The sequence below is a fragment of the Diadema setosum genome, chromosome 3, assembly GCF_964275005.1.
Source record: "Diadema setosum chromosome 3, eeDiaSeto1, whole genome shotgun sequence".
Lineage (NCBI taxonomy): Eukaryota > Metazoa > Echinodermata > Echinoidea > Diadematoida > Diadematidae > Diadema > Diadema setosum.
Window position 1 is genome coordinate 33,038,154 of NC_092687.1, and position 23,001 is coordinate 33,061,154.

General features: G+C 39.6%; 1 protein-coding gene across 1 annotated transcript in view; it reads right to left on the bottom strand.

Annotated features, from left to right (window-relative positions):
- The window catches only part of LOC140246794 (uncharacterized), a 75,782-nt gene extending 57,496 nt beyond the window's left edge, over positions 1 to 18,286 (bottom strand). Inside the window, exon 1 of the mRNA XM_072326127.1 lies at positions 17,899 to 18,286. Coding sequence (XP_072182228.1) covers positions 17,899 to 18,286 — 388 coding nt within the window. The remainder of the gene's footprint in view (positions 1 to 17,898) is intronic.
- Positions 18,287 to 23,001: the final 4,715 nt, after the last annotated feature.

Sequence of the window (23,001 nt, forward strand, 5' to 3'; positions counted from 1 at the left end):
CATGAACACGGCTGCTCTATTTCCCTTGTTTTGTATTGGAGTTTGGAGATTGGGTTTGCTTCATTAATTTTGTCACACTTAATGTTGTAAATTGCCCCTTGTTACAGTGTCCCGCTTGCCACCTTTCGTTTGCTCTTTCCTTTTCTCTTCATTGGTTATTGTTATACTGTAACAGGATGGGTAGGAACATGTACGTTTAGATAACTGGCAGGAATGGGAGCTGAATTGATTAACTCTAGTCCAGGTGTATGGCGTCTCGCTCATCTCTTTGAAATTCCAGGTTGTTATTGTTTGACCCAATAACGGAGACGTAGACAGGTTTTATGTTGCTATAGAGGTATCTTGTGCCACATGAATGGAAGGCATCACTGTTTAGTAGTAGTAATGAACTTTTTCATGTTGTAAATGATATAAAGATATGAATTTCACATCCAATCTTCGGGACAGCCGTGTGGCTTTATAGTCGCTTAGCGCGCTGCATGGTCATTATGCACTACCTTAGGACGAGATGTTCGAGACCCGCAGGACGCTATTATTTTCTTTTCTCTCTCTTTCTTTGTTTTTCTTTTGGCAGTTCAGCTTCATTCCAATGTCATTACCCCACGACACACAGTCACTCAAGTTCCCTTTTTTTTTTGTCGGAGGCTGGAGGTTGGATTTGCTTCATTTATCATACGTAATGTTGTAAATTGCCTTTGGTATACAGTGCCCCGCTTGCCACCTTTCGTTTTCTCTTTCCTTTTCTCTACGTTTGTTCCTGTTACACTGCACAAGACAGGTCGGGAAATAATTTACATAACTCAACTGGAGCAGGAATGGCAACTGAATAAATTAACTCTAGGCCAGGTGTATGGCGTCTAGCTCATCTCTTTGAAATTCCAGATTGTTATTGTTTGACCCAATAGCGAAATTGTAGACAGGTTTTATGTTGCTATAGAGGTATCTTGTGCCACATGAGTAGAAGGCATCACTGTTTAGTAGTAGTAATGAACTTTTTCATGTCCCTCCATGTCAGTTATAGGGGTTATAGGGGTTGTGTGTCTATCTGCCAAAGAAAAGGAAAACTTATTTTCGTCATGGCTGTTTCTTTATACGTAGCCGTAGGTGATGAGTGTTGTTGGTATCTGAGCAGTGAATAACACAACATCAGGCTGAAATCCCCCTTATATACTTGCTAAGCGTTCAATTGATATTTATCATCTTGATTTATGTAGTCAATCACTGCTAATGGACGGTTACAGAATTATGTTATGACACCTTTCACTGAAAGTTTGTAAAGCAAAGTTTGTGGACAAGGCAAGCAATTGTTCATGAATAATACCATTGATTTCAGAGGGAAATTATGGTATACCTAAATTAATGTAAGGGTATCATTGCTTTGGAATTGCTGAGACAATATTATCTTGGCACGAGGGCTTCCACTTCTAATAACTGATCCCTTTGAAGATGTGTCAGTCACGGGTGATCGTCATGATTCACCTTTCACGTAGAAGGTATACGTTCCACACTCTTAGTTCGAGAAGACTTACCATCATACTTCAAATTGTGATTAAAGGTAAAGACTCAAAATCAGACAAGTTGACGTGTTATGTCTATGGAAGGTGATTTTTTTTTTTTTAACCATGCATTGACTTGACAACGTTTAAGCACCTTTAATTCAGCTGATTTTGCTCCATTTCCTCTGAAACGTAAGTATGTGGTAGCTCAGACAATAAGCTGCAGTAATCATGCATTTTATTTTTTCAAATCTCATCAGGTTGATAATTTTGCAGCTAAAAACTGAAAATGAGAATGGAATGTGGACAAAACGATTCCTGAATCATCTTTCACATATAAGCTTACGTTCCTCATATTTCTCGTCAAGACGTACATGGCCGAGAGGATAAAGGCGACGTCACAAGAGACGTGAGGTTGCACACGTACGGGTTCGAACCCCATAAGAGCACGAAACAAAATACTTATATCTTTTACTTTTTTCCTTTTATGGAGTATTCACCTTCGTCCATGTAGAAATCACGTTTTCATGTAAACGTACACACACACACACAAACACACACACACACACCCACACAATATCCCTTTGTTTTGTGTTTGAGACCACATAGCTTTGACAGGCAACTTGGACTTGAAATTACAAATGTTAAAGTGAAGATGACTCTTAAAAGACCGCATGGCCATGTTTGATTTTTTGTTGTTGTTTTTTTGCAATATAAAGACCTATTGGTAAATATTCATTCACATATCCTTTCCAATCAACTTGCTTGGACACGCCGACACCAAACGAAATTTTCAATTAGTTGCATGACAGAAACAATTTCATCTGAATTATGTAGGACTGTATAAAGAATTGGACTTCACGAACATTTCTCAATATTACTTCAAGTCGCTACTTAACATTATTTTCGTTGTCGATCACTGAAAATGAGAATGGAATCTGGTTGAAACGATTCCCGATTTATCTTTGTAACTGTATATTGATCGAATCCACGCGGCCACTCGTGGGAAGTTGAATAGCGCTATCAGTCACTTGACGTATATAGCCAAAAAACTGAATATCAATGTATAGCATACATAGATATATTTAAGTTTCGCACAAGATCTTCGGATCTTCCGTGTGGCAGATTTGCTTAGCACGCTGCGTGTTTATAATGCCCGACCGGAAGGAGAGAAGTTAATCGAGTCCCGCAGGACTTTTTCCTTTTATTTGTTTTCTTTTTTTTTTCCTGCAGTTCAGCTTCACTCTGATGTCATGAACACAGCTACTCTATTTCCCTTGTTTTGTATTGGAGTTTGGAGGTTGGGTTTGCTTCATTAATTTTGTCACACGTAATGTTGTAAATTGCCCCTTGAATTAAAACAGTACCCCGCTCGCCACCATTCGTTTTCTCTTTCCTTTTCTCTTCATTTGTTCTTGTTATATGTAGCAGGATATTTAGGAACGTGTACGTTTACATAATTAACAGGAATGGGAACTGAATTAATTAACTCTAGTCCAGGTGCATGGCGTCTCGCTTATCTCTTTGGAATTCCAGGTTGTTATTGTTTGACCAAATGACGGAGTTAAAGACAGGCAGGGAAGGAAGTGACGTGATATTGCTTCATAATGAGGAATTTCGGGCAACACCTTTCCAAGTGTAGTGATTATGACGGGGTTCTCTGTCGTTTATTTTCGTCATGGTTGTTTCACTAGTTCAGCCATAGGTGACATATGTTGTTGGCATCTGGGAGAATAGAACAGATCTGTACCAAACTGGAATAGCCCTATAAGCAATGTGGTAAGCGTTCAATTTTTTGCATTATCTTTCTTCTTTAAAGTCAGTCACTACTGATCGAAATACACAATATAATATGACACGTTCTACTGGTAGTTTAGGAAAAGGGAGTTAATGCACGATGCAATGATAAATGTGCTACCATTGATTTTAGAGACGTCATTGTGGTGTGGTACTGGTGATGGTAAGGGAACCATAGATTGCTTTTAAAGTAATGAGACAATCATTGGACCTTTGCATCAAGACCGTATTCCCATCTAGAATATAATGCATGTTCGTGCGGCGTTTTTTTTTTTTTAAATCCTGACGTGGGCATTTTCTTTTTCTTGCTTTTAATTCAAGAATGTTATATCTAAATTTGTTTCTTTCCCCTAACATTTTTTTTTTTGTTGAATATAAAGTTGGACGTTCCGTGACCGATTAAATTGATGGTTTTTATATTTGACATGGTCTGTCTATTTGCCAGTTTATGCTTATAAAACACTGCTATAACAACTAATACATTTGCTTCACTTGTCACACGCAATTATATGGATTGCAGTTGTGCTTGCAGTTTTCCTTTTGCCACCTCTCGTTTTTCTCTCCCCCTTTCCTTCACTTTGGTTTTGTTATACTGCAGATGGAAATGAGTACAATAACATAACCCAACTTGAGGTAGGAATGAGAACTGAATAAATTAACTCTAGGCCAGGTGTATATAGCGTCTCGCTCATATCTTTGAAATTTCAGGTTTTCATTGTTCGACCAACGGAGTTGAAGACAGGCTTTATGTTGCTATAGAGGTATCTCGCGCCACACGAATGGAATGCATACGCTGTTTAGTATTAGTAATGAACTTTTTCATGTCCATCCCTGCCAATAAAAGTGTGTTTGACGAGGTTCTGTGTCATTCTGCCTACGAGAAAACAAAGTTTTATTTTCGCCATGGCTGTTTCGCTATGCGTAGCCGTGGGTGATGGATGTTGTTGGCATGTGGGCAGTAAAGAACCGAGTATCATGCTATAATACCCCCCCCCCCGTTAGGTTCTAAGCGTTCAATACGGTGATATATCTTTCTTCTTTATTATATCAATCACTGCCGATGGAATTACAGAATTATGTTATTACACGTTTCACTCAAAGCTTAAAAAACAAAGTTTATGCACGATACAAGTAATGGTGCATGAGTCCTATAGACCATTGATTTAAGGTGAGAAATTATGATATGCCTCTAGTAGGGGTGTCATTGATTAGGAATTAATGAAACGATTAAGCACTCCTTCCATTTCTAACTGTCCCCTTTGAATGTGTGTCGATCACGTGAGATCGTCATAAATTATCATCCACGTATAAGCTTACGTTCAAAGTGTACTCTTAGTTAGAGGAGACCTATAGTTACATGGTTAAAGGCGATGTCTCTTTCGCTGGAGCCGTACGTTTGGCCCATTTTTCTTTTGCCCTTTTCTCTTTAATTGAGGTATCACTTTCGTCCAGGATAAATCACATTCTCATGTAAACAGACTCACTTGCTCTATATCCCTTGTTTTGTATCGGAGGCTTCATTGGTTTTAATGCTGGTAAATCTCACAGGCTTGTATATAGCTGAAAGAGATCTCTGAACTGATCATTGTAATAGCAAGATTAGAGGGAGTCATATTGGTTATGTAAATAATGGTCAAAGGTCATGTTTCAAAAGGCCACTGTTAATGCCAGGATGGTTATAAACACTTAATTGTCATGTTTTATTTGTACGTGCCGAGGATCACTTGGACCCCGTTTACAGTGCGAGGCTCGGCCGCGGCTCGGCCGCGCCGAGCCCACCTTCATTTCGGTGTAAACGCGCAAAAGGCCAAATGCGGGGCCAAAATTGGCCTCGCATTAGGCCACGCTCTGGAGGTGGTCTCGGCCGCGGTCGAGCCGCGGTCGCGCCCGGCCTTTTTCGCAGTGTAAGCGCAAACTGGGCTAAATGCGCGGCCAATTTTAGTCTGGCTTCCAAACCCTCGCCTGTACTATTTCGCTATTCAGGATATTAACCACTTCAACGTCGAAAACTAGGATAGTTTAAGGTGGTTTTGTCCTCCAAAGGTTTTTCTCCTTCGGCAAAGGCCTTTGCCCGAACGGCGCCTTCGTCGCCACGGAATTCAGTTGGCAAAGGATCTGAAAACCAGACAATACCAAATTGCGTTGGTTTAAAAGTAGATCGCCACTACGACAAAATATTGAAAGGTTTGAATCAAAAGTGCGGCCGAGCCCGGCAGTGTAAACGGACTAAATTGCGGGGCTCGGCCTCGCAATTGAGGTTGGCCTTGGCCGCGGCTCGGCCGCGGCTCGGCCCAGCCCCGCACCTCAAACGGGGTCTAAGTTTATGCACTGTACGTACTCAAAAAGTCCGTAAATCGACTTAGTCGCACACGCACAGAATTTCCACTTAGTTTGTGTGACAGAAAAACAAATATGATCTGAATAATGTAGGCCCAAAAAAGTTCAACGAAGTATCTCATTATAACTTCAATGTGCTATATTACATTCTTTTCTTTGTCGATCACGGATGACCGACATCTGATGACCCCAAGCGTATCACCTAACTCGTCTTCAGTGTGACGAGTTTCATATCTCGTTTTTTTTTATTCTTCTTTCTTTCTGGACAATTTTGTGTCGTCAATATCTCAAGAATGACATTACGAAATAACATGACATTTTCAGTCAACATGTCTCATGACAAAATCTAGCCACAATAAGGTTTTCATGACAGTAACATATCTATGACGTCATCTAGGCGCCATTTTGTGATTTTCGGACCTTGTCACATGATCGATCATAACTTCATAACTAGATGTCATTTCTGTATCATTTTCGGTGGACATGAAGTTCAGGTCACGCTCTATCTTACTTTTTAACGCTAGTTACACAGGTCATCATTACGCGCGCGTAAGCGCGCGTCAAAATTTTAAAAGGCTCAAAACGACTTCCCAATGGGAAATCTCGAAGTTTCAGACAATTTTAAGCGTTTCAAACATTTTCTCGCGTGCGCGTCCGTCCGCGCAATTTCGCGCGCAGAGCCCGTAAGGAACATGAAAATGCAATTTTTTTGACTGATTTGGATTCCTGATACTTTGAGTAATAATATCCACTGATTTCCGATCGATTTCGACCTATAACAAAGGAATGCACTGGCGTCAAAGTTGAAATTCCGCGTGCGCGTCTTTCTGCAAATATAGTGAAAAAACATGTCTTTGTTTATTTCGCCATAGCTCTTTAAATCGTCCGTTGACCCTATATTTCTATTGCATATTACAAAAGTATATGAATTGTAAGTAACATTCCAAGTATCAGTATTGCCAGGAATACGCGATGACGTCATCATATCGTCATTTTAAATCAAAAAAGTGGAATTGATTTTTTTGAGGTACTGTTTCTGACATTCATTTGCTCGTATCTCTGTTGTTTAAGCTCAATATTACCCCAAATTCAGATATGTTGCACTTTGAACATTTGCCTTTCAAGGCCATGTGATGGTTTTGAAATATGATGACGTCATCATACTAGAAATTGTGATTAAAGGTAAAGACTCAAAATCAGACAAGTTTACGTGTTATGTCTATGGGAGGTGATTTTTTTTTTAAACCATGCATTGACTTGACAACGTTTAAGCACCTTTACCTCATCTGATTTTACTCCATTTCCTCTGAAACATAAATATGTTGTAGCTGAGACAACAAGCTTTAGTAATCATGCATTTTATGTTTTCAAATCTCCTCATCAGGTTGACAATTTTGCAATTTAAAACTGAAAATGAGAATGCAATCTGTACGGAACGATTCCCAATTTTTCTTTGCAACTGTATATTGATCGAATCCACGCTGCCACTTGTGGGAAGTTGAATAGCGCCATCACAAGTCAACACTGTCACGATAGTATTTAGATTTAAGTTTCGCACTCGATCTTCAGGACAGCCATGTGGCATAATCGGTTAGCGCGCTGGTTGTTCATAACGCCATACCGGAAGGCGAGAGGTTCGACTCCCGCAGGACTTTTATCCGTTCTTTCTTTTTTTTCTCTTTTTTTTTCGGCAGTTCAGCTTTACTCCGATGTCATTTATCGTATTACTTTATCAAGTGTACGTAACCCGTGAACACGGCTGCTCTATTTCCCTTGTTTTGTATTGGAGTTTGGAGATTGGGTTTGCTTCATTAATTTTGTCACACTTTATGTTGTAAATTGCCCCTTGTTACAGTGTCCCGCTTGCCACCTTTCGTTTGCTCTTTCCTTTTCTCTTCATTGGTTATTGTTATACTGTAACAGGATAGGTAGGAACATGTATGTTTAAATAACTTGCAGGAATGGGAGCTGAATTGATTAACTCTAGTCCAGGTGTATGGCGTCTCGCTCATCTCTTTGAAATTCCAGGTTGTTATTGTTTGACCCAATAACGAAGTTGTAGACAGGTTATATGTTGTTATAGAGGTATCTTGTGCCACATGAATGGAAAGCATCACTGTTTAGTAGTAGTAATGAACTTTTTCATGTTGTATATGGTATAAATATTTAAGATAAATATATATATATATATATATATATATATATATATATATATAAATAAAAAAAAATTAAAGATAAATTTCACATCCAATCTTCGGTACAGCCGTGTGGCTTTATAGTCACTTAGCGCGCTGCATGGTCATTATGCACTACCTTAGGACGAGATGTTCGAGACCCGCAGGACGCTATCATTTTTTTCTCTCTCTTTCTTTGTGTTTCTTTTGGCAGTTCAGCTTTATTCCGATCGATGTCATTTATCGTATTATCTTATCAATTATACTACCCCACGACACACAGTCGCTCAAGTTCCTCTTTTTTTTTTTGTCGGAGGCTCTAGGTTGGATTTGCTTCATTTATCATACGTATTGTTTAAATTGCCCTTGGTACAGTGCCCCGCTTGCCACCTTTCCTTTTCCCTTTCCTTTTCTCTACGTTTGTTCCTGTTATATTGTCACAAGACAGGTCGGAAAATAATTTGCATAACTCAACTGGAGCAGGAATGGCAACTGAATGAATTAACTCTAGGCCAGGTGTATGGCGTCTCGCTCATCTCTTTGAAATTCCAGGATGTTATTGTTTGACGCAATAACGGAGTTGTAGACAGGTTTTATGTTGCTATAGAGGTATCTTGTGCCACATGAGTAGAAGGCATCACTGTTCAGTAGTAGTAATGAACTTTTTCATGTCCCTCCATGTCAATTATAGTGTGGTTTAAAGGGGTTGTGTGTCTATCTGCCAAAGAAAAGGAATAACTTATTTTCGTCATGGCTGTTTCTCTATACGTAGCCGTAGGTAATGAGTGTTGTTGGTATCTGAGCAGTGAAGAACAGAGCATCAGGCTAAAATCCCCCTTAGTTATACGCGCTAAGCGTTCAATTTGATATATCTTTCTTTATGAAGTCAATCCCTGCTAATGGAGTTACAGAATTATGTTATGACACGTTTCACTGAAAGTTTGTAAAGCAAAGTTTATGGACAAGGCAAGCAATTGTACATGAATATACCTACCATTGATTTCAGAGGGAAATTATGGTATGCATAAATGTAAGGGTATCATTGCTTTGGAATTGCTGAGACAATATGCTTGGCACGAGGGCTTCCACTTCTAATAACTGATCCCTTTGAAGATGTGTCGGTCACGGGTGATCGTCATGATTCATCTTTCACGTAGAAGCTTGCGTTCCACACTCTTGGTTCAAGAAGACTTACCATCATACTTCAAATTGTTATTAAAGGTAAAGACTCAAAATCAGACAAGTTTACGTGTTATCTCTATGGGAGGTGATTTTTTTTTTTATGTGCATTAACTTGACAACGTTTAAGCACCTTTATCTCAGATGATTTTGCTCCATTTCCTCTGTAACTTAAGTGTGTGGTAACTGAGACAATAAGCTGCAGTAATCATGCATGTTATTCTTTGAAATCTCCTTATTAGTTTGACAATTTTGCAGTTTAAAACTGAAAATGAGAATGGAATGTGGACAAAACGATTCCTGATTCATCTTTCACATACATAAGTTTACGTTCCTCTTTTTTTTCTCGTCGAGACGTATGGCCGAGTGGTTAAAGGCGACGTCTCAGAGACGTGAGGTTGCACACGTGCGGGTTCGAACCCCACAAGATCACGAAACAAAATACCTAGCTTTTTTACTTTTTTTTTCTTCAATTTTGTATTACATATATCGTCCATGTAGAAATCACATTCGTATATAAACGCACCTATACACACACACACACACAATATCCCTCTGTTTTGTGTTGGAGACCACATTGCTTCGACTGCTGCAGAATGTTGCATCCTGACTCTGTCAAATAGTATGTAATGACGACAACGGAGGTGTTGTACTTTGAGCAATTGTCTTTCAAGTCCATGTCATTGTTTTGTACTTTGATGACGTCATCACACTGAAAATTGTGATTAAAGGCAAGGTATCAAAATCAGCCGATTATAGGTTTTATGTCTGCGGGACGTATTTTTCCGAAATTGCCAGAAATGGCACAGCGACCCCTCAGTCGTTACAAGGCCGCATTTCCTTCTAGCAATGCAATACATGTTCACGCGGCCACGATTGTTGAGTGGGCATTGACTTTTTCCCCCTGTAATATCTATACATTTTTTTTTCGGCCTTACCGTTTCCGTGGATGTCCCGTGGCCGAGTGGTTAGAGAAACCGTTTTGCATGCACGCTCAATACAACTTCAAGGTGCCTATATCACATTCTTTTCTTTGTCGATCACAGATGACCGACATCTGATGACCCAAGGCGTATCACCTAACTCGTCAGTGTGACGAGTTTCATGTCTCGTTAGAGTGTGTGCTTTCTTTCTAGTATTTAGATAGGTTAGTGGAGTCCATTTGAAATGAGTTATACATCATTTTAAAGCTTAGCGTCTATTCTTTAACAATCTGCCCTCAACTACAAATTCATGTCTGGCGACTTTTTGTTGGTTTTGTAGTGCAGGGTCACATATTATGTCATGCATACACAGGTACAATGGATTTATATAGCTACATTAAAATAAAAACGTGTACTCTAACAATCCCTTTTCAGCTGTAGTACGAAACACCACTATCATTTCTCTTTTTAATAAGAAATCATCCAATCAAACATAATGATTTTTTTTTAAGACTTCAGATATTGCTCAGACCAGTAAGGATAAGATTATTACATGGTCCGAGATTCATTCTGACATCACAAGGAATCTCCTCTTAATGTGTGGGTGTGTGTGTGTGGGGGGGGGGGACGAAAATCCTCTCTTCGATTGAGATCTTTTCTATTGAGTCTATGACGTACCATCTCCAAATGCAGCAGATTGGTAAACAGCCCGTTCATTCAATCAACTCTTTTGACTTTTGCCACCGGCGTGCCTGTAAATTATGACACCAATCACTCACACACACTCACATACACAAGCCTACGTATCCTGTCGCAGCGCACATGATTGTCAACAAGTATTCATGCCCTGTTTTAGTCCGTGGCAAAGGACCTACACAATCCACTATGATCCTTGGAAAAAGGTTCGTCGAAAGCTGGTATTGGCTTCAATGGAGCTGATGGGATTTTCTGATTTGGTTTGCCTACCACCTGACATGCATGACAGCTTCTACAAAATTTTGCAACATCACTCTGCACTCCCGGCGAAAAGAAATGGGAAATTATTTTCTCCTGAGTTTTGTGAACTCCCAAATGACCTGAAAGTGGGACTTCATGAGCAAGACTGATAATGTCCCGTCTATACACCGAAGGAACGACAATCTGATGGATTTCTTTCCATACTTCATCGGCCTGAACATCTGGTGGCCTCCACTTTCTCATCAGAACACCTGATTTCCTGTAGTAGCACACAGGCATAGTCAGTGCCTCCTCCTCAGATACAGCTCTCTCACTCAATGAAATCAATTGAGGATCATTCTGTTGTTCCTCCAACAACCTGGTCTTGTTCAAAGTCACTGGTTCAGATTTAACATCCGCACTAAGATTATGCACAGCTTCATTCATACTAGAAACAGGCTCATCATCAACAACCAAGCGACAAAAGAATGAGTCTCCTAGATCAATGTCTACCTCAGCAGTCTTCTTCTCAGACTCCGCATTCCTTGCCATAGAACGCGTTACAGCACATGCTGGGAACACATGAGGAATTCCTCCACCAAGCGATTTGTTTCATCACCTTCACATGGACGTTCAGTCACGACTGGGGAAGACACCACTCTCTCACCAGCAAGATCATTGCCCAAGATGACTGAAACATCTTTCACAGGAAGAGACGGTCGAACACCCACTTTCACTTTATACCAGAAACAAGGTCTGATTTCAAGTCTACTTCATGAAGAGGAGCATTTACATATCCACCTTCAACCCCTTGGAGCAGAACACTTGCACCAACTGAAGACTCATTACAGAAAGACAGCACGCTTTCTAAAATCAAGGACTGAGACGCTCCCGTATCTCTGAGCACTTTCACTTTCCTCGCATCATCACTACCTGGTAAAGATACATATCCAACCGATATAAATGGTTCATACTGTTTTTGTATTTTTTTTCCATGTCAACAGGCTGAATTTTCTCTTTTAGTGATTGTGTCACATTTTTCACAAGTGCATTTGGGTAAGCACCTGAGTTATGTTTCTTTTTTTCTTTTTTTTTTTTTGGAGCAGTGGACATTTTGGTTTGATGTGCCCTGGTTTCTTACAATTGAGTATATGAATATAAGAACGACCCAAGTCCATGGAAGATCATTTCGAGTAAACTAAAAAAAACTTCATATCTTTTTTATTTGTCCAATAATATTCTATTTAACTGTGATGGGAAGGCAACATTGTATATACAAATTAGAACATATATTACTATGAAAATTAACATTTACATTAATTGTGGAGAGGCCATTTTGTGTGATGGACTTGGGTAGTTCTTTGATTCATATGGACTTGGGTCGTTCTTTGATTCATATACATGATATTCTGCTATAGAGATGGGAGAAGGATGAGAGAGGGCGCTATTATGTGAATGGAAGAATGACCCAAGTCCTTCATTCTTACATTAATATAAGATTTAACTCATTCATTTCAGGCACTTCCGGTTGTAATTAGGATTTATCATTTACACACAAGATGAGTCCATGCATAATCTACAATTTCCCATGTCAAACTAAATTTGGCAAAAAATTGGACTTGGGTCGTTCTTATTTTCATATACTCAATTGTAGCACACAATAGGCTTTTTTGTGCTAGTATCGCCCTATTGTGATTGTTTCACATGTGCACTCTCATCTTTTTTTTTTTTTTTTGCCTTTTGCTTGCTTTTGTGCGTGAGTGCATAATCATCAGCAATTCTTGCTGTTTCCTGCATTGCAGTGCAATGTATCTACGCGCTGTTCTTCGAGATGCACGCGCACATCCTGGCGCACACTGCGCTTGAACTCTTCCAGTAAGATAATTTCACGCAACTGAGCATGACTTTTCGTCTGAACAGACAAACACCACCTGTCAAACAACTGCTCTTTCTCTTTAGCAAACTCAGAGTGTGTCTGTGAGTCCTGTTTGCGTGTACTACGGAACCGTTGGCGATACGCTTCGGGCACGAGTTCATACGCCTTCAGCACTACCTTCTTCACCTTATCATAATCACCAACATCACTCATAGTGGGGGGCGCAAGGGATTTTTGGTTCAAATTTTTCGAAAAGCATCAAAATTTGGCACAAATGTAGCCCAAACCATACTATTTCGATTTTTGATGGGCGCCAAGAAGGGCGCCCTCTGGGGCCGCCATATTGGCAAAATCAAATATGGCCGCCATATAGGTTTAAAGGTCACTTGCATTTGAAAACATAAAAGGGTTACAATCATTTAAAAAGTCAGGTTAAGAGGTTTTATGGGTCAAGGAATTCGAATCTGAAGTTGTTTTTATGGTCTGAAGTCAATTTTTCCTTGTAAGGTCACCTTAAGGTCATTTAGGGGTCAAGCCATTCTATTCATAACAATTTATTGAAAAAATGGCTTGCCCATGGTCAATATTCCAGGATTGCCAGCCTTAGTAATAGAATTGCAGTTGTCGACGGCAGAAAAAATGCGTATTCCTTGTGAAGGGCGCCCTCCGGGGCGGTATATTAGCAAAATCCAATATGGCTGCCACCTACGTTTAAAGGCCAGTCCATAACAAAAACCTTTAAAGTGTTACAATAATTTGAAAAGTCAGCTTTAGAAGATTTATGGGTCAAGGAATTTGATTCTGAAGTTGTTTTTATGGTCTGATGTCAACTTTTCCTTATAAGGTCTCCCTAAAGGTTATTTCGGGTCAAACCATTATATTCACAATAGGTAATTTAGAAAATGGCTTGCCTATAGTCAATATAGGAGGAATGCCAGCCCTGCTAATAGAATTGCAGTTGTTGAGGGCTGTGGGAGAGGGAGAGGTGGGCTTTCTCAGGAGTAACATCAATATATCTGCTTTCGTGTTAAGATTTCAAACACTAGGTATACACTCATGAATTATGATAAGAACCCCTTTCTAAGAGTAATTAGGTTTAAGGGATCTTACTCAGATCCTTATTTCACAATCAAATTTGAAGACTTGGTAACCCTTCAATTTCATTTTTAATGGTTGTACTGCCAGTATTTTTTTTTTCTGCATCATTTCAGTTATGGCCTGTTATAATATGGCTACACAAGCTTTTAAGTGAGGTTCTGTCCAAAGCTATGGAATATTATAGTTCATGTCACAATCATTCCATTAATTATTTTAACATTACAGATGTAAGAGGAAATTTCCTCACCGACTGGTCATATTTGCGGAATTCAATATACAGAATTTGTATTTGCTTTAATGATAGCCAAAAGAGCTAGTTAAAATTATGGGTAATGTCCTTTAAAAGAGTTTTCAAGATTTGATTATTGGATTATTATTTTCATCTTCATCTGCAAGGAATGCAATAAAAACATACATGCATGAGAAATAGAATCCTATTGCTACCTGATATATTAATCGTTTAGCAATAAGGGGGGGGGGGGGGCTACTCTCTATATTACCAGCGTCCTTGACGTTGCCACTAAAAAGAGAAGTGTTTTTATTTCTCTGTTGCAGGTCAGGGATCCTCAATCACAATAGATATTCATAATTCAGATTTAAATTCAATGGAATAATAATTATAGAGATCACTCCTAATTTGGATGAAAAAAGAAGAAAAAACATCTGACGTGTTTAAGACAGTTTTTAGTACATCGGGTTGGCATTAATTTGCTATTTTCGAACTTGTGTAAGAAAGTTCGATTCTAAAGTCCTTATAGGAAATTTATGTGCCTCCACAGCTAAATATGCCGTTCAGAGAACATGACAGTCCTGGACAGGTGACGCCATGTAGGGAACACGCATATTTCACAGGTGCCACAGTGACGCCATTAACAGGGTACAGATTAGATATGCTATAGTACAACTTTTATGACACCTTCTAGGGTCTATTAAGATTCTACCCAAAGTGCTTGGACGCAAATTGGTATGATATCACAAGACTTTATAAGTTGGTATCTCGTTGGTCTGAATACTATAGGTTGCAACTCTACTCTCCGCAACATCTTTACGACGCACGTCTCCTGGAGACGAGCCCAATCTCCAGGATTCGCAGGAGAATCGAACATTTCCGATTTTTGCAGAGACTATTTCCGTCTTCCAGCTTTTCTCCGAGACGTCTCTGCGAAGTCTCCATCACTGTGGCCATGTCGTAGGGACTAAATTTGTCTGCAACATCTTTAAGATGTCCCCGCATGTTGTGGAGACCGTAATGACATAATGGCGACGAAAGGGAGAAGTCGCTGAGAAAAGACGTCTCTGATAAGTCCCTGCTACTGCAAAAGCTGTGCCAACATCCCCGTGACTTCCAAGCAAATAAGTTGTCCCTTTGTTTGAAGACGCCTTGGACGTCGCCCTGGAAATCGCGTTAGTTGTGACAGCGAAAATAATTTCTTCGAGACGATGGCATTGCGACAATGTCTCCTCCCGTCGGATAGGCCCTCAATCCCCCCCCCCCTTTAAGTTTGCAGCAATATCAAACTACTGACCATGGCTAGTCTGACACCAGCTCTACATTGTGCATTTTCGCCTTCATTCATTCATTCATTCATTCATTCATTCATTCATTCATTCATTTCATTATTATTTTTTTCTATTTCCATGTTTTCCACCTGCCAATGCATGCCTTGAAATAGCTGTGGTGCAGAAGAATGAAATTTTGTACTGAAGCATTGCGGAGAGTGGCTGATAGTACTAGTAATTGCCATGTACCTGTGCCATCTTTCCTCCAACTCCACTCCCTGAAGTCAGGGATCACATCAGATAGGGTGGTTTCTGATGATCTGCTCCCACGTTATGACGAGATGATGCCTACCCTTGTTGACGCAGGTTGCCCCATAAACCTTGTTGCTCATCAGTCCTTGCTGGACATGAGCACGATTATTAAAGTAGTTAATGTGTCGGTGAGCTCTGGTTTGCTGACCCATACTACTTAGGCATTTTGCATGCCACATCAAAGCAAGTCTGAAGTAATGTCGCACCCTGGCAGTACCTGATGTTGGGCTCTGGAAGAGAGGTATGCTGTACAGGAAAGAGCTGAAAAGGCCTTTATCTTTTCAATACTACGACCCACCCGTAACTCCCCCAGATCAAAGGGATTTAAAAAAGCACACTACAGAAAATGTGATGTTGTGCTCATCCGTGCGATTGTATACTGTTTTCAGAAAATGCTTTCAGAAAACATTATGTCATCCTTTGTATGGATATCTTTGCGTAGACCGCATCTAAGTTGTTGGAAAGCTGAAGGGTTGTGAGATCACAATTCCTGTTGGATATTTCCGTCTCGAATCAGGTGCTCAGGATGAGTTGTCCGTCCCATTTATTCTTGGATATCTGTGCGCTGATAAATGAGGGCAGTTCTTTATTTTTCAATCTTCATTTTCAGGAAGCCGCTACCCTCTTCCTATCGTAATTTGAGATTTGAGTGGTGCCATCACCATCTCTTGTCAGAGGACTGCACAGTGTTGCTGCGCAAAAATGTTAAGATTATTTTCTTCAGGATCAGTATCCCATACAACATCAATAGGTGTTCAGTTTCCCTATTCCTTTGCGCTTTCAGTAAAGAAATGGTTTCGTTTGATAAAAAGAGAATAAAAAAAAGATAGGAAAAAACCTTCAGCTGAATTGTCTTCACCTACTCTGATACGATACTGCCATTAAAGGACTTTAATGATCGAATTTAGTTCACTGCCCCTAGAATACTGGTCTGACCAGTATTGAGGAGCTCGATTCCCCGGAAGCAAGGGAGAGCAGGCATACACTAATTTCAGAAGGAGGAGAATCATATCACTTGCCAGCTAGAAAGTTATATAATTGACCATGAAAGGTGACGAGGTGGCTCAGTCGGTAGCGTATGGCTTGCAGTCTAAAGACTTGGGTTCCGGCGCGTGTTCGAATCCCACTTATCTCAAGTCTAGCTGAGCAATGGTGTGTGTTGTCATACCGTCCCCTCTAGTAGAGGCACAACACTTTGCACCTCATCAATTGGATATAAAAAGTGGAAGTCCCTTGTGTGAAAGAATCACAAACCCAGACACAAAAGATCCCGAATCGGCATTCCGTTATCGGAAAATTCAAGGTGCATAAACCGGTAAAGTGGTCCACCCCAATAGTACTTACAACTGACCAGCTAGTTACATACGGGATATCCAGCTATCTCGTCAGAAGGAAAAACGAAGAGAAAATAAGATTAGGCGTGTTTATTACCCTCTTTGCCACTGCACCCTGATTCCGCACCTTGGAATAGGATGGCGGCCGAATTTAAGCATTGAAACAAAGAAAGGAAAAACTGACCAGAAACAATTGATAAATAGTGAAAACTTTGAGCAAAGAAAATTGGAAAAGAAAACGAAACCGATGGAAGCCCATTTTTTGTGCTCAAAATTTCAATATTTAATTATATATATATATATATATATATATATATATATATACCTTAAATATAATTTTTCATTTATTTGTCATTTAATCATGATGGATATGTAGGTGGATGGAACCGCTCCTGACCTTAATTGACCATAGAAGGAGTATGGAAGAGATGACAAATGGGACAAAATAGGGGTACCAGTGAATTGCAGTTGAATGCTCACAGACACCATTTCGAAAAATGCACAAAATGCCTGATTTGACCCTAATTTGACCTTGAAAGTCACCTTGAGAGGTTATAGTGACCTTGAATTGCAGAAATGATATTTAGAATCACATTCTCTAACCCCGTAAAATCTTCCACATGGGATTCATAACATTAATCAACCTTTTCAACTTGTAACTGCAGTTGACCTTTAACCCGGATGGCGGCCATATTGGATTCCACCAATATGGCGGCCCCAAGGGTTTTTAGTCTTGGCGCCCATCAAAAATCGAAAGTGTATGGTATAAGGGACCTATGAGCCAAATTTGGTGCTTTTGGAAGAATCTGAACCAAACAACCCATTTTGAGCCCTTAGGCCCCCAACTTACTATCATCGACAGAGCTAAGTAAGCGTCCCTCGCTTTACCAACCAGCTTACACTGTACCAAGGAAGACCACTTCTCCCTAGGCCAACCCATGATTTGGGCTACCTTCTCAAAGTGTGGGAAATGCTTCTCCACTCCATCCTCCTTGAAAGAAGGAACCATCCTTGCAAATTTTGCAACATCGAAATACCTCTCATTCTCATAGCGATCACTTCGATTCACATTTATAGCAGCTATCCTCTCCCTGTCAAGGTCTGTCCTAGCTCTTTCTAACTCCAACTCTTTAATCCGCACCTCGTTGTCTGACACTCTCCATTCTCCAGCCTGAGTATCTCGACCAGGGGACTTACATGTAGATCGAGGAGTTACAGAGATTTCCTTAGCTGCCTCAGGAGGAAGGACTTCCTCCTCCACCAGAAATTCTACAATGTCACGCAAAATCTCTGATTTGCGCATATAGCGTTTTACACCTGGCATTTCGTAGTGACATGCAACCTGAATTAGTTCACCCTTCTTGCACAAGAGTAATTTCTCTATTGCTGGATCTCCTATAGATTCTCTCAACGAAAATTCATCAACTCCGTAATCACAACAAACTCACTGACTACAGACACTAAACTGTAGAACCTATACGTAAACAGAGCACTTAATACTCTACCACTAACAGTTTAGACTCTAGTTACCACATGTACCACGAGACCAGTCCAATCCCTGCACACATTTGATGCAGAGAACACGGGTACGAATCAAATTCCACCCGCAAACCCACAGATTTATTGATGCTCAACAAACCGCGCACCCCGTGTAATAGTGTACACGTTCGTTCGCGTACAGTATCTACAATACCAATGCAATACATTATACGCAGCGTATGCAGCACTGCATGCATATGCTCTGTCGATGATACACGGTAAACGAAGCCGTCGCGTTTTGCTTGCACGGCCATGACAAAACGCTGTGACATTTCCTTACCAAACCAATTTTCCTGGTTTCTTTGTCCATATCTGTTCCCGGACAAGCCCCCAACTGTTACGGGTCCGACCACTTCTCGAACACATAAGAACGAAACTTGTATATATAATACAACCATCTCCAGATATGAACGCCGTTTATTGTGGGAAAACGATCACCATCCCGTTCGTCACCAAAGATATTTTTCTCCTCCCCACACGTCCGCATCCATCTTGCTTCAGAGTATGGAACGCCACATAACACCCACATAACACCCTGTCTGTGACTTTGACTTTGTGGTGACCATCGCGACTCCCCAAAGGACATCTACCATCCGTACCTCTCGTGGGCTCGACAAAAATCGTTTAAGGTTTCTTACTGCAACTTGGCATTTATACTTATGAGTAGGTAAAGTGTTGCCCATCAACTTTTTTTTGGCACACGTGCTCAAGGTCAAAGATCAAAAGATCAAGGTCAAATACACAAAATTTCATTATTTCCCCCATATTTATGCAATGCCTGAAGGTAGGGCCTATTTTCTTGAAACTTTGTTTTTACATGAAGTACTAAATGATTCTCCAGGGGGAATTTTGTGTCGTGTGATCTAAGGTCAAAGCTCAAATTTTAAGTGAAACTATTACAATTTCACTTTTTTTCTCCATATCTCACAAACGGTTTAGGATATCTTCATCGAACTTTGTATATATGCATACACTGACTGGCAGTGATTATGTAGGGAATATAGGGGTCACAGGTCAAAGGTCAGGGGTCAAAGGTCAAGGTCAACTCCTCAAAATTTCGCTATTTTCCTCTTATCTATGAGATATCTGCAGGATTTTTCTTGAAACTTAACGTATGCAAGTATTACCGAATAGAGATTCCGTTGGCAGTACCTTGGGGCTATTCCACAGATTGGTGGACATGAGCTTAAAAATTCAAATTCAGTATTTTTCTACATTATTTTCATTTTTAGTCCTTCATATGTGATAGTTTAAGGAACCAAAAATAAAAAAGTTTATTTTCATATGTTTACTTTGGGTAAAATGGTTGAAAGTTGTGACATCCATTCTGTACCAAAATACAAGAAAAATAGTGAGAAATGGAATATGGCATATTACCATTTGATTATTGCATCATACAAGTTTATTCATTGCTGAATTTTAGAAAACTCAAATTACCTAAAATACACAACAGCTTTTCAAGTGAATTTGTAGAACTCATTCAAAAATAAATATTGTAACCAACTTAGGCGATGTAACGTGAGTAACCCCAAAAAAAAAAAAAATGAGAAAAACCCTTCACATTACATTGGTGGGATTTGAAATTCTCTCCCTTCAAGCAATCTTTGACAAGGTGATGACTATCAAAATCACAGCAAAATAGGCCCTACTAATCTTTATAAAAATGATGAAGAAAACTGTAGTAACCCTGTTTGAGTAACCCTGTAACGTGAGTAACCATTTTGTAATGTAACCAGCAAAAATTATGAATTTAGGTAACATTCACTCTGAGATGGCAAATTCTAAGTCTCATGGTAAGTTTGGAAGTTATTTTTGGTTAATTAAAAGCAAAATGAAGGTACCCCTCTTTGATGTGACTCTTTTTTCATCAAAAAAACAAACGAATAAATAATAAAAGCTTCGTACATGGCATTGTCAATTTTGGAAACGCATGCTCTTTTCTATAAGGTGTTTCCAGACGTGAAAGTGGGAAAGTGTATTAAAGTAAAACTTGCTGAACTTTGTCTCAACCATATCCACAATGTTTGTACACAAATATCGAGGGAACTTTATCATGGAAATTAGTGCTTTTCACAAAGTATCATCAACATGTCCCTTTCTGCATGTACTCACATGAGCTTCCAGAGATCTAGAGATTTTTGTGTATGTAGTAAACCTACATAATATGTGTTATGCTAAGGTACATTTGTTGCTGCAGTAAAGGGCATGAAGAGTGTAATAGCGGCAGTCCTGTCTGAAGCTGAGATCAAGGCAAGAAGTTTTCTTCATACCGGTATCATATTTGAAGCCACGCAGCTCATTCCAGGAATCACAAGCATGAATCGTATTTTTTTTTTTCAAAAGCAGAGGACATTTTGACATTCCCGATTTGTGCGGATGCAGCAAGTCAAGCTCAACCAAAGTCAGAAGAGACACAAGAGAACCCTTCCATTGGAGGCTGGTATGCAGTGGAGTAAGACAGAAGAATGTATCCTGGAGAAGTCATTGCTGTTGGCCAAGAAAATAACTTATCAAGTATCTGTAATGGATCAAGTTGGGATGTATTGGAAATAGCCCAACCCATGTAATGTCATCTTTTACTTGAGACAGAAGAATATGTTTAATGAAGAAACTAGTGCAGATGCAGCAGCCATCAATATTGAAAATAATTGTGGACATTTTAACTTCACAGACACATACTTTAATCAGCTGGATAGTATACTGGTAGTCAAAATGAAGGATAAATGACATGGAGAGTGTCAAGAAAGGAGAGCTCAATGTGAACATTTGATTTGGATTTTGTGTCTTTGTCTAGGGTAGAACTGTATAGCCAATCTGAAGAGTATCTAATTATGTTTATCTTTTTTATACTTATTGTTGTTCTTTTTTAAATTGATGCTGAGGCAAAAAAAAAATAAATTGAATGCATTTGTTTCATATTTTTTTCATTTGCAAAGCCCATGCCAGATCTCATACAGTTTAGTAAAATACATTACATAAATAACAATATACAATGTACCGTCCAATTTAGTAAAAGAGAAAAGGAAACCTACTCAGAATGTTATCTTTAAACATAAACTGGTCTCTGATATCCTACACACATTATTTCAGAAAAAGAAACCATGCATGGACAAAATGCAATGTGAGTAACCGTAACGTGAGTAACCACTTTATCTGCACCCCTAGAAAACAAAAACAAAACATCTGTTCCTTATTTGTTATACCAATTATATACAAAGTTTGTCTCCCTAATATACTTCTTTGAAACGGATATAATGAACTTCCATAAAAGCTTGGTATGAGGACACTTTTCACTTTTGTCGACTTTTCATTTTATGCATGTCCTAATTGTGGAAACGTAACCGACACGTTTTAAAGATTTACCAGGAGCATATCAAAATTTCTCAAGTTTTGTTTTTATACAAAGGATAGTCAGACTGTGTACTTGGTTGTGATAAAAAGTTGTTTGGTTCATATCTATAATAAGGGAGTTACAGCTCCAAGAACGAGTGAAGGTTTATCCAAGTGTAACGTGAGTGACCGTGGAATAGCCCCTTGTCATAAGGTCAGAGGTTAAGAAGTCAAATGTTCAGTGAAAGTGGTAACTTTCAATTTTTACTTACAACTTATGAAAAGGGTCGAAAATTAAGTTAAAATCCTGAAATCCCCAAATACCCGCAGTCCGTCATACACCTTGTTTACAGTGCGGGGCTGGACCGAGCCGCGGCCGAGCCCGGCCTCAATTGCGGGTCCTAGCCCCGCAATTATGTCCGTTACAGTGCCGGGCTCGGCCCGGGCTTTCAATGAAAACCTTTCAATATTTCGTCGTAGTGGCGCACTGCTTGTTAAAGGGGATGGCTAGTAACTGATCAGTGGGAATCAGTGGGAATGCTGAGGGATGATTGTTCCAATCCTTGTGGGATTCATTTAAGAGTACATTGTATATCTATTCTTGTGTGAAAATTATTTGCTTCAGAATGGTCTCATATTCAAGTAATGTGCAGTTTAATGTTTCCAGGTAAGCTTCCCTGGTCAGTGACGGGGCATTAATCTGCACATTACTTGAATATGAGACCGTTCTGAAGCAAATGATTTTCACACAACAGTAGATATATAATGTACTCTTAAATGAATCCCACAAGGATTGGAACAATCATCCCTCAGCATTCCCACTGATTCCCACTGATCGGTTACTAGCCATCCCCTTTAACATACGCAATTTGGTGTAGTCTGGTTTCCAGACCCTTTGCTAAATGGATTTTAATGTCTTGTTTAACATACTTTTATGTTACTCAATTCAGCTGATCATTTTCTACATAGGAATGCATTTTGAAAGGCCAGAAGAGTGTTGTCCTTATCTACATTTGAGTTCACAAATGTTAATCAGTACCATTATCCTTGAGCCTTGAGACTAGCCATGTTCAGACGTATTTCTAGTCGGAGTAAAAATTTATGGCACGGCAATTAAAATTCAAATTAATGCATATCTTACCACGACCCTTGTGTCCACACGACGGTCGT